The sequence below is a fragment of the Sus scrofa genome, chromosome 1 (assembly GCF_000003025.6).
Source record: "Sus scrofa isolate TJ Tabasco breed Duroc chromosome 1, Sscrofa11.1, whole genome shotgun sequence".
Lineage (NCBI taxonomy): Eukaryota > Metazoa > Chordata > Mammalia > Artiodactyla > Suidae > Sus > Sus scrofa.
The window spans coordinates 12387415-12400037 of record NC_010443.5 but is presented as its reverse complement, the minus strand read 5'-3'; the positions used below and the strand labels follow the sequence as shown (position 1 = coordinate 12400037).

Here is a 12623-nt window from a genome sequence, read left to right as displayed (position 1 = left end):
TGCCAGATCCTTAACCCACTGAGTGGGGGCCAGGGTTCAAACCCACATCCTCAAGGATACTAGTCAGGTTTGTTACCGCTGAGGCACCGTGAGGACTCTCAGAAACAGGATTTCTTGTCAATCACTGGTTCTCAAAGGGATGGTCCTGGCCCCCACAGGCACTCTTGGAAATGTGAGGGCTTCTGAGGTACCAATGGTGGGAGAGCCACTACCTCCATTCCTCGGGTGTAGCAGGGATGCTCCCCCAGCATCCAGGTTAGACTCTCCCGGTGAAGAATGGTCCCCTGCCAGCACAGCTTTCAACAGCCCTGCCAACTATTCATGTAGATGGAAAGCCAGTTTAGAATTCTGAGTCTAGTTTAAAATTATAATTATTTCTATATATAAACATACAGGGAATTTTTAGCCCAGTTTTAGTATGCATTGGGGTTTTCAGGAATGCAATTCTGTGAACTGGGGGGACGGGTACAGCAACGTGATGACAAACAAGGATGCCAGAACTAGACTGCTTCCATTTGAATCCCAGCTTTGGAGTTCCCGTCGTGGCTCAGTGGTTAATGAGTCCGACTAGGAACCATGAGGTTGTGGGTTCGATTCCTGGCCTCACTCAGTGGGTTGAGGATCTGGCATTGCCGTGAGCCGCAGACACGGCTCGGATCCTGTGTGGCTGTGGCTGTGGTGTAGGCCGGCAGCTACAGCTCCAATTAGACCCCTAGCCTGGGAACCTCCATATGCCGTGGCAGCGGCCCTAGAAAAGGCAAAAAGACCAAAAAAAAAAAAAAAAAATTAATCCCAGCTCTGGTCTCATCACCTGTGTGCCTTCACATGTAACAAAGAAATAGCAGTGGCACCTGCCTCATAAAGTTGTTTGTTATTTAGAAGAATGCCAGGCCCCCAGGAAGAACTATCTGGATGTAACTATTATAAACTTCTGTTTTGTCTAGGACCTTAGCACGAATTGGCCACATTTTAAGAAAAGGGAACCTTCATACACGGTTGGTGGGAATGTTAACTGGTACAACCAGTGCAGAAAACAGAATGGAGGTTTTTCTCAAAAAACTAAGAATAGAACTATCGTACGACCCAGCAATTCCACTTCTGGATGTACAACCAAAAAAAAAAAAAAAAGAAAAAGAAAAAAACCATATACCATAATTCAAAAAGATACAAGTACACCAATGTTCATAGCAGCATTTACCAAGGTATGGAAGCAACCAAAGTGTCCATCAGCGTATGAATGGATAAAGAAGACATGGCCTATATACGCCATGGAATACTACTCTACCGTAAAAAAGAATGAAGTAATGCCATTTGCAGCAACGTGGATGGCCTTGGAGGGTATGATGCTGAGTAAAGTCAGGAGGAGAAAGACAAATACTGTACAATACCACTTATGTGTGGAATCTAAAAACTACAAAAACTAGTGAACAAAACAAGAAAGAAGCAGACTTGCAGATACAGAGAACTAGTGGTTCTCAGAGGGGAAAGGGAAGGGAGAGGGGCAACAGAGGGACGGGGGGGGGGAAGGGGGTTGTCATGGGATTATGTGAAATCATGGGTGCGCAACTTTTGAACGTTGTAAAGTACTACAGAATTGAAAGAATCTTTCATTCAATTCAAAAAAAAAGAATTGGCCACATTTTAGAAAATTCGCACTGCTGGCATCGATCTCATTTCTGGGGTTGAGCTGCCAAAGGCAGACTGCCCCGGGCATGGTGATTTCACATACAAACACAGATATGTGCTTTTTCTCATTATTTCGGACATCTCGGAGCATAATCATGCTAGAGCATTTACATATTAAGACAATTACTTCATTACAAAATACTTACACATGTGTATCTGGTTTATATTAGTGAAGACCCTGCATTGATAGGCATGTATATAGTCAGTTATAGTACCTATCCATTTCATTTTGGAATAGCAAATGTGGATGATGCCTTTATGTACAAAGGCAGGTTTTACCACCCATGATTTTCAGTCGATGGTTGCGGTGATGTTATCAAATATTTGTTATAAGAAGGGGTAGGCGTTGATCTGGGTCTGGTAGTATTCAAAAAAATCTCTTTTGAAGGATCATGTCCAAAAGGGTCATTCTGCAGCTTCGTACGTTCATGCACACCCACCACGAAACCTAGTTACTACCAGAGCAAGTGATTTCCATTACTTTCTAGGAAATTAGTATTAAATTATTAATTATACATGTCAATAGTAAAGACAGTTACAAACTCCTTTAGGTGGCAATCTATTTCTCAAATACATTTCAGGAGAAAACCCCCAAATGAAAATAAAAATGAAGCAATTGAAAGGAGAGAAGCCCCAACATTTTCTGTCTTTCCCAGGACTTCAGGGAACAGTCTGGAAAACAGATCTGGCACCGTTACTTACGCGGAGCAGTGACATATGGAGGATGGTGATTTGCTCACAAAGGGCATTTACTCCACAGAAAGGGGGCGAACCTCCAACTACGACCTCCGAAGACCCCGAACTCATTACTCGGGGGAGCTAAAGCGCCCCTAAATCTGGGGAGTGAGAGGAAGCGTTTGGCCCCATTTTCTGGGCTTCAAGCCAGCCAAGCTAACAGTAAGGGGCCAGGGCTGGTGCTCCCCCCTTTCCACAGCTCCCTCCTCGTCCTCAGGACCCTATCACCCCCACCCCCCCGGCCCTGCTACTGTATTACAAGCACCCAATGAATCACACATTCCTCCTCTTCCCTCGGTTTCAAACCCCCTGTCATCCTGCAAGAAACAAGTCTTCCATCTTCCCTGCAGGTCCCTTAGGGGTTGGTTGACAGGAAAACGGGCTGACTGAATTCAATCCCACTAACACAGGAGCGGCTGACAGTTCCCTTCACCCCGCAAAGGCACTTTTTAAAAGGAAGAGTTTACTTGCTCCAGGCAATCGCCAACGTGTGGAATTTCGGGCAGTTCCGCAAAGTAGACCATTGGAGGGGGAGGGTATTTTTGAGGCAGGGGTACCAGCCCTGCCCAGGAATCTCAATACCTCAGAAAATTCCCAGAATGTAATTGTGCTTTACGCAGGCTCCCCCTCAAGGCCCCCATTTCCAATCCATGAAATCCTAAAATGCTTGGGAAGGGTTTATTTTGCTTTTTTTTTTTTTTTTTTTTTTAACAATAGTGCCCACAGTGGCAATAGCCTTGGTGGTCACTGGTGAACCTGAAAACATCTTGCACACTTTCTCATTAGCTTCATGTAAGACACCAATATATCAATTACATGTGACTAAGAGTAGGAAAAATATACAACTATATTTAAAACATTTAAATTAACAAGATAGTACTTTTCCATTCTAACAAAATATCATACATTCAGTTGAAACATGAGTTAATATCCAGACACACTTTTCCAAAATACCTGATGCTAGCTGAAAGTGAGTGACCGTGAGTTTTTTTCCCCAAGAAATTTCTAATTAGCCAAATGTATATAATTTTTGAGGAACTGTCCATTCTTTTCCGGAAGATAGTCATTGAACAGGTCAAAACACAAACCAACGTCTCTCTTCTAAACATAAGTTGTTTCATTTTTCTGAATGATGCTTTGGCCGTCAGCAAATCGTATAGCTTCTTTTTCCCTTAAAGACAATAATACATAACAACGAGGCCACCTCTCTCAAATAACCATAAACTTCTTTGTGGGTAGGGAGCCCTATCGAAATAGTTTCACATGTTTTTGTGTGACTTGACCTCCACGGAGATTGTTATGAAAAGGATATTAACCAAGTGTAACAGGCCTACACTTGACTCTCCGCTCTGAAAGAGCATCAGCCCCTTGACAAGTGTTATTTCAAAGTCAGAGCCGCTACACGTACACATATGGTATGTAGCTTGAAAAATCAAAACAAAAACGTTTTCTCCGCTGGCTTTTTCAGGTGAAGAAGTTGGACCAAAACCCAACACATCAGTGTGACAGGGGCCACCCATTTCAGCCCCACCCCAAAATGAAAAACGGCCCAGTTCCTCATAACGACCACAACATTCCTGGCTGAGGCTCCGGTTTATAGAGCATGTCTCCATATTCTGACTCTCAAGAAAGCAAAAAAAAAAAAAAAAAAGAAAAAAAAAATCAGACTTGAATCATTCTTCTCCTTCAGTCTCCACAAGCCTCACCTAAGATCCTCTGGATTTGTTCCCATCCAATGACTTCAAAATTCCCAGAAGGGCAGTACACGATGTTAAAACAACAACAACAACAAAACAAAACCAAAAAAAACCCCACGGAATTGCACAAAGTCGCTACATAATACTGCGGATGAAAATCAGAACAGGTTGTCAACCGAGGAAGCAAGGCACTTGGTGACAGGAAACGGGGAGAAGCCAGGGAGTGCAGGGCTCAGTGAGTCAAAAGTTTCAGGCGGGTAAACCAGCTGACCAACAGGGACGGTTCAGCGGAAGAGGACCTGGCTGCCGAGGGCCCAGCTTTCTTTTTGGTCCCTTCCTCCTGGAACGGAATCGTGGCGCTGCTGTGCAGATCCGAACTGAGGTAGCACCTGCTGCCTCGGATGTAGTCTGCGCCGCGGACCAGCTGCCTCTCCGTGGGGGGCCTGGAGAAGCGGTACGGGGGCGCCGAGCTTTCTTCGATGATGGGCGGGATCCGCTCATTACTGAAATACCGGCAAAGAGCATCTTCACCTGTTCGCAGACAAAGCCCACAAGCAGTCTTTAAAACACCCATCCTCGGCGGGCTGCAACCTGTTCAGCCGTCCCCTGCCTCTGAAAGCAGCACCACCACCCCTCCCGCCCCACACCCAGGATGAGCTACCAGGCCTCCCAGGCAGCCAGGCCCATCCCATCCATTCTCACTGGGTAGTGAGAAAGCAGAAACAAGTCCAGGCTCCAGGCTGCTCTCCCACCTGAGAGGTAACACAAGAGCAGAGCAGAATCAGAGCCTACACTTTTTAACTCTGTAAAATAACTTCGCTTAAAATAAAAGAGAGAGAGAGAGAGAGAGAGGAAGCCTGATAATTGCGTCACTCCTTCACACCTGTCCTTTCTGGATGCTTGCAGCACAGAGCCCGGGCTTTGGGAAGAGTGGTTCTTATCCCAGATGCACCCCTGCCTCGGAAACATTAGGAAGATGCCTTAGGTTGTCACCCTTAATGCAGGGCAGACACGCCTCACCTCTAATGGGTGGGGTTCAAAGATTTTAATGCTCGGAAAGGCTTGAGGCATTTCCGGAAAAGGAAGAATGATCCCATCCTAAGTACCTGTAGACCCCCTGGGATGCAAGGCGTGGGTAAAAAACTGAATAAAAACCTAAACTGCAAGTACTCTCATGGGGAATTCCTTTGACCTAGAAATTCCACTGCTGATAATGTTTGAAGACCATCATACATGCGAGATGCTTCTTGAAGTATTATTTACAACCGGGGAAAGAAACAGAAATAACCTAAAGGTCCAACAAGAGCAGACTGAACCAAGAGGTGCTAGAGCCATGAGATGGATTAGCAATGCAGCTGTTACCAAAAATGCACCTGTTCTAAACACAACCCCTTTACGCTGTCTTCCTGAACACCTAGCAACCCCTTTTGCTGTCTTCCTGAACACCTAGCTATTCCATTTTGCACATTTTTTCCTAAGTGTATAATATATAAATATAGGAACAACTAGAAGATACACAAAACATTCAGAGGGATTACTTCTAGGCTGGGGGAGCAGACGACAGATGAATTTTCTTGTACCTTCTTGATGTTGTTCAACGTATTTGTTTTGCTTTTGGAACCGAAGGGGAAAGCAACTTTTTAAAAGTTCCCATCGTCAAAAAGCCACATTTTCTAGGAGTTTATTAATAGATAAATCCAAAGACAGGAGAGTTCCTGTCGTGGCCCAGTGGGTTTTGAACCCAACGAGTATCCATGAGGATGCGGGTTCGATCCCTGGCCTCACTCAGTAGGTTAAGGATCCAGGTTGCCATGAGCTGTGGTGTAGGTCGCAGATGCAGCTCGGATCCTGCGTTGATGTGGCTGCGGTGTAGGCCGGCAGCTGCTGCTCCGATTTGACCCCTAGCCTGGGAACTTCCATATGCCACAGGTGCGGCCCTAAAAAGACAAAAATAAATAAATAAATAAATAAAATCCAAAGACAGAAGGTAGAGTGTGGGTTGCCAGGAGCTGAAATAGGAGGCAACGAGGAATGACAGCTTAAAGGGGTATCTTTTTGAGGTGATAAAATATTCTGGAATTAGTATAACTCTACGACTATAGTAAAAAAAATAAATAAATAAAATACCGAATTGCACATTTTAACGAGGTGAGCTTTGCGGTTCTGTGAGTTGTCACTCAAAAAAGCTTCTTCTTTTTTTTTTTTTTTTAAGTGTCATTATGCGGATACCTTTTTTTCTAAGACGACCACATCTGAAAAATGTGGAAGTGGGTCAGGGGTCAAGGATCTGTCCACTCTCCCGACCTTCTGCTTCCCACCCTACTCCCCATATCTCAATATTAAAAGAAATAAGAGGCTAAATCAAGGGCTTTCAAGGTTAAAAAGAACGGCAATGAAGATGTGGCCATTTCTGCATCTAAACAAAGGACTGCCCTGCCCCCTGCTGACTGCTCCAAAGATTTTTCGAGTCAACGAAGGGAGTGCTGGACCTGAGAAGGCACCTTCCGGCTTTTCCAATTTAATGTACTCCAGGTGAGTCAGGTACTTAGGTGACATTTACCAAACCCCGGGGAAATGCCAGGGGTAGAACACTTTGGAAGCTGGGCTTTTTTCTCCCTCCTTTTACTCTCTAAGGCCTCCTGTACTCAACTTTGCACCAGCTCTCCACACTGACATTGCAAGAGCAGTGTCCTGCAGTGCTGACCATCAAATGTAATCAGGCCCCAAATAAGAGATTTATCAAGATTTCCCTCAAGACTAGTGTCATCACCAGTAACTTTGATTACGGGGTTAATTAAACACAAGTTTCTTTGCTAATTGTAGGTACAAGAAGGAGTGGGGAGAAAAAAAAAAAAAAAAAGCCATGTTTGTTGTTTGCCAAAAAATCAAAGACTCCAATAATAATAGTCATAACATACAGGTGAGACGGTTTAAGGAATAAGGTGTTTCTACTTGTTTAGAAACTGGGCCATCGATGTCTACAGCCTTTGGAAGCCACACAATACCGATCAGGAGCTTTACAGCTACGCGTATATAATTCTGCCATTCTGGACACAGGCAGGACCTCAGAGGCCTTCGGCACCCCCGATGCTGTAGCTCGGGTGAGATTCCGGCCAAGTCCCTGCTCCAGTCATTAGAACTCACTTAGGACTAGGGCTGAAATGGGGGCCTGGGCTTTTGACTCCAGGTCTGGTGCTTTTCAGTTTGCGCCTAAATTCAACTTACCTTTCCTCCCATGACCTCGAGGCCTGGCAAAAGGGTCCACAATCCCCATCCAGCTGGCGTCCGCAGGCATGGACAAAGGCCGGGGCTTGCCTTCAGCAGAAGAGGAAGCAAAAGGAAAAGTCGGCAGAGTTTTTGGACTTGACAGACCCCTTCCCTTTATCCAGACTTCAACTCCCTCCCCGACCCCATTGTCACAAACGCTTCCACATAACCAATAACATAGTTCCAAATAAGGAAAGTGTTTTAAAGCAGTGTCTTTCCATAGCAAGCAATCAATTAGGCCAGAAGAAGCTGAACTTGAGTCTCTGGGTCCACAGAGCAAAGAAAGCAACTCCAAGTTCAAATGCGGGCATGGAAAGTTAAAATTGTAACATGATCTCAACCCCCTGGGCTTTGATGCCAGGCAGTGTAATGACTCAACAAGCCTTTGCTTTAGAGAGATGAATAAAGGTCTCATACTTAAAATTTCAGAGAGGTTGATGTTGTCTTTGGATGACCCTCCAAGTCTGCCAAATTCACCCAAAGGTTCCAAATTGGGAGAGGGGAGAGGAAGAGAGAAAACACACACTCAGCAACGTACCGTAAGATGGTGTTTTCTCTCTCATTTTTGTGGGCAGAACATTGGTTTCCACCGAATACCCAGGCAACTGATCAGAATCAGCGATAGTAAATCTCCGTCTCCGGCTTTCCTGATCCAGGAAGGAATTGGGGGACTCGGATCCCTTAGGACCAGGCAGTGGCTGTTTACACTTGCTGACTCCTCCATAACCAGCACTCCCGTTCTCCTCCCTGCAAGACAGAGCAAGAATTAAATTGCTTACAAAGACCCTCTCACACCAAAGAAGCATAGGAGACACACTACTTCTAGCACAAGTGAGAAAATTTATTTTTTACTTTTTTGTGCTATTTTTTTTATTTTCCCGATACATTATTTTTTTTTTACTGTAAGAATGTTGACCCAGTTACACATACATGTATACATTCTTTTTTCTCACATTTTCCTGCTCCATCATGAGTGATTAGACATAGTTCCCAGTGCTACACAGCAGGATCTCATTGCTAATCCATTCCAAAGGCAATAGTCTGCATCTATTAACCCCAAGCTCCCAGTCCATCCCACTCCCTCTCTCTCCCCCTTGGCAACCACAAATCTATTTTCCAAGTCCATGATTTTCTTTTCTGTGGAAAGGTTCATTTGTGCTGTATATTAGGTTCCAGATATAAGTGATATCATATGGTATTTGTCTTTCTCTTTCTGACTTATTTCACTCAGTATAGGAATCTCTAGTTCCATCCATGTTGCTGCAAATGGCATTATTTCCTTCTTTTTTATGGTTGAGTAGTATTCCATTGTGTATATATACCACATCTTCCTGATCCAATCATCTGCTGATGGACATTTGGGTTGTTTCCATGTCTTGGCTATTGTGAATAGAACTGCTATGAACATGAGGGCGCATGTGTCTTTTTTAAGGAAAGTTTTGTCTGGATATATGCCCAAAAGTGGGACTGCTGGATCATATGGTAGTTCTATGTATAGATTTCTAAGGTACCTCCATACTGTTCACAGTGGTTGTACCAGCTTCCATTCCCACCAACAGTGCAGGAGGGTTCCCTTTTCTCCACACCCCCTCCAGCATTTGTTATTTGTGGACTTACGAATGACGGCCATTCTGACTGGTGTGAGATGGTATCTCGTGGTAGTTTTGGTTTACATTTCTCTAATAATCAGTGATGATGAGCATTTTTTCATGTGCTTGCTGGCCATCTGTATATCTTCCTTGGAAAAATGTCTATTCAGGTCTTTGGCCCATTTTTCAATTGGGTTGTTGGCTTTTTTGTTGTTGAGTTGTATAAGTTGTTTGTATATTTTAGAGATTAAGCCCTTGTCAGTTGCATCATTGGAAACTATTTTCTCCCATTCTGTAAGTCGTCTTTTTGCTTTCTTTTTGGTTTCTTTTGCTGTGCAAAAACTTGTCAGTTGCTTTGGGACAAGTGAGAAAATTTAATCCTCCTTTCCAGAGGTCCCATTGTGGCTCAGCAGGTTAAGAACCCAACTAGTATGCATGAGGATGCAAGTTCAATCCCTGGCCTCATTCAGTGGGTTAAGGATCTGGCGTGGCCCGGGCTGTGGCATAGGTCAGCAGCTCCAGCTCGGATCCCACCCCTAGCCTGGGAACATCCATATGCTGCCAATGCGGCCCTAAAAAGCAAAAAAAAAAAAAAAAAATCCTCCTTTTCCTCTGGAGGAAAAAGCATTACTCTTCAATCACAGTTGCCTTTCAAATACATGCAGATCCTACTAAATAAGACTAAATGCCATGACCCTATTAAATAAGAGAAAATGAGGTTTTTTCCCATATATATTTAAGTGATACAAATATACTATTGAAAAGCTAGCTCTGGTTTCCCTGTCCATCTGTCCTATAATTGAATCTCCTACTTAGAACAGAAACCACAAGTTCAGGTATGATCTAGCAAACATTTTTTTCTCAAGCCAAGAGCAGTATCTCTGCCAAGATCCAGCAAAGAAGACACTTGACATGTAAATGGAAGTTGTTAGATTTGAAAAAGATGTCAAAAAAATACAAAGGGGCCTTTATTGTAACCAATGAGAAGTGTCTATTCTCTGAACGAAGGACAGAAACTGGCAAAAACCGGTCCTCCAACTGCAACTTAATCCTTTCCAAATGTCAGCTATTTATAATAAAACTTCAAATTAATTTTAGGTGAGTCCAGGTTACCAGCTGGTTAAATTTTTTTGCATTTGGTCCATCCCACTCAGCGATCACTGCAAAACAACTAGGTCGATACAGAATGTGCTGAGTCCAGAAACAATCTATAGATCAGCCTTGCCTATGGGTCTTCCCAGGGAGTCTGCTGCCTGCATACCTTTCCCCTCCACTCTATCTCCTTCTGTACTTTTAAACCTGGCCTATAACTTCCCCATCCACAAAGCTTTCCCGACTTACCACCTGTTCTCTGTAACCATGTGTCTTTTTCACTGCTCGGAAAATAGCCTTCATTAATAGCATGTGTGTGTGTGTGTGTGTGTGTGTGTGCGCGCGCGTGCATACGTACCTCCCCCAAACAGATTAAAAGCCCCAGTTCCCTTTCCCCCTTACTATGTACTTATTTTTTTTTTTTTTTTGCCGCAGCTCCTGTGACCCAGACAAGTGCATCCAGGATTAGGGAAGCTGGCACAGCAGTGTGTGATAGAAGCATCCACACGCTGGTCATCAGTGGCCCCTCTGCGCTCCATGTGCAAAGGCAATAACTCCTTGAAGTTTTAAACACCCTTAAGACATCGCAACCGCACGACGGATCTGTGAGTACAGGAAGGAGTCTGTCCAGCGACCGGAACTCCCCTATTACCGAGGTCACTGCTCTACCTGCTGTGATAAGTTCGGGGCAAACCAAGACTCAAAGAAGAGGAAAATGACACGAACCCTTCTCTCTGCCCAGAAGAGAAACACAACAGAAGCAAAGAGTTCCGCTCCAAACAAAAGCAAACAAAAAACTCCAATATAAACTGAAACCTCACTACAAGTTCAGCCCACACTTTGTCTTATGAAGTATTACATCATGATTACATTTTTCTCAATTTATTCTTGAACAGGCAACTAAAACACTGGCAGTTCTCTGGGGGCAAGATCTACATCTGTTTTGCATAAGATGATAACTGAGTCCCCACTCTCAGTAAATTAATGTTGAATAAACAAGTCAGATTCTCTCATTTTACCAGCATAGGTAACCATGTAAGATGATAGGAATAAGCCTATATTTCATCCTTAATCACACCCTTTGTAACATCTAGCACGACTATCTTCAGTTCACCATGGACATTTAAGAGAGCCGTTAAGAAAGCAATGATCTTTAAGAATTTATAATAGATACATACACATAAACACATATGCACACGCAAATATAGCCCATCTACACTTTTTTTTTTTTGTCTTTTTGCCTTTTCTAGGGGTGCTCCCATGGCATATGGAGGTTCCCAGGCCAGGGGTCTAATTGAAGCTGTAGCCACCGACCTACGCCAGAGCCACAGCAACTCAGGATCCAAGCCACGTCTGCAATCTACACCACAGCTCAAGGCAACGCCAGATCCTTAACCCACTGAGCAAGGCCAGGGATCGAACCTGCAACCTCATGGTTCCTAGCTGGATTCGTTAACCATTGAGCCACGATGGGAACTCCCACACGTTTTTTTAAGTCCTACAAAGAACACATCTCTCTCAGCAAAGTACAACTGCAACCTTAATTCATCTCAGAAATACTCATTACCTTCTGCCCCAGGGATGAATTTACCATGTACCTCATGAAACTTAAGCTTCAGGGACCCCCTTCAGGTACCTGCCGATGCCCAGCAAGGAAGCAAAACAATGCCTTCCCAAGACCACACGCTGTAAGAAGCCCCCTCCCCACCAGCCGTCTGGCTCCCCCACCCCAGGATGACAGGTGTTGACAGCGGATTCAAAACTCAGCCCCATCACCCGGGAGTTCAGGAACCTCTCCTCTCGATTTGCCCGAGGTCCTCCCACCCCCACTAGAATCTCCACACACAGGAGACGTGCACACCACGAAAACAGGCACCGACGTACCGGGGCGAGTAGGGAATGGCCGGAGGAGGAGGGATGTAAAGATCCAGGATGGCCGGCTTCTCCTTCTTCAGCGAGGCGTCCATAGTGCTGTCTGGAGACTGGGTGGTCGTGGGCAGAGGTGAGGTCTGAAGGGGGGCAAGTGCAGACGCCGGGAGGTTAACTTGGAGATCGTTCTCCCCAAAACCAACACCAGCCCCAGAGTGGTGTGTGTCTGCAGCTACTAGCAACATTCCATGCGTATGCTTCCCTGAGACCCTCAAAATTTACCAAGTGTTTTTTTAATATAGTTGATTTACAAGGCTGTGTTAGTTTCAGGTGTATAGCAAAGTGATTCAGATACATACATATATATCCATTCTTTTCCAATTCTTTTCCCATATAGGTTATTAGAGAATATTGACAGAGTTCCCTGCGCTCTACAGTGGGTCCTTGTTATTTATCGACTTTATAGAGAATAGTGTATATCTGTTAACCCCCAACTCCTAATTCATCCCTCCCCCTTCCCCTTTGGAAACCATAAGTTCATTTTCTGCATCTGTAAGTCTGTTTCTGTTTTGTAAATAAGTTCACTTGTATCATTTTTTTAAGAGTCCACATATAAACCATATCATATGTTTGTCTTTGCCTGACTTAATATGATAATCTCTCGATTCATCTATGTTGCTGCAAATGG

The 12623-nt window shown here is 44.3% G+C and overlaps 1 protein-coding gene across 2 annotated transcripts in view; it reads right to left on the bottom strand.

Moving 5' to 3' along the window:
* Positions 3092-12623, bottom strand: part of CNKSR3 (CNKSR family member 3) — a 99207-nt gene continuing 89675 nt past the window's right edge. For both annotated transcript variants that reach the window (XM_021086603.1, XM_021086610.1), the window contains exons 10-13: positions 11951-12075; positions 7924-8132; positions 7344-7433; positions 3092-4649 (exon numbers count right to left, since the gene is read on the bottom strand). In XM_021086603.1, the coding sequence (XP_020942262.1) occupies positions 4351-4649; positions 7344-7433; positions 7924-8132; positions 11951-12075 (723 nt within the window). In that variant the 3' untranslated portion in view covers positions 3092-4350. The remainder of the gene's footprint in view (positions 4650-7343; positions 7434-7923; positions 8133-11950; positions 12076-12623) is intronic.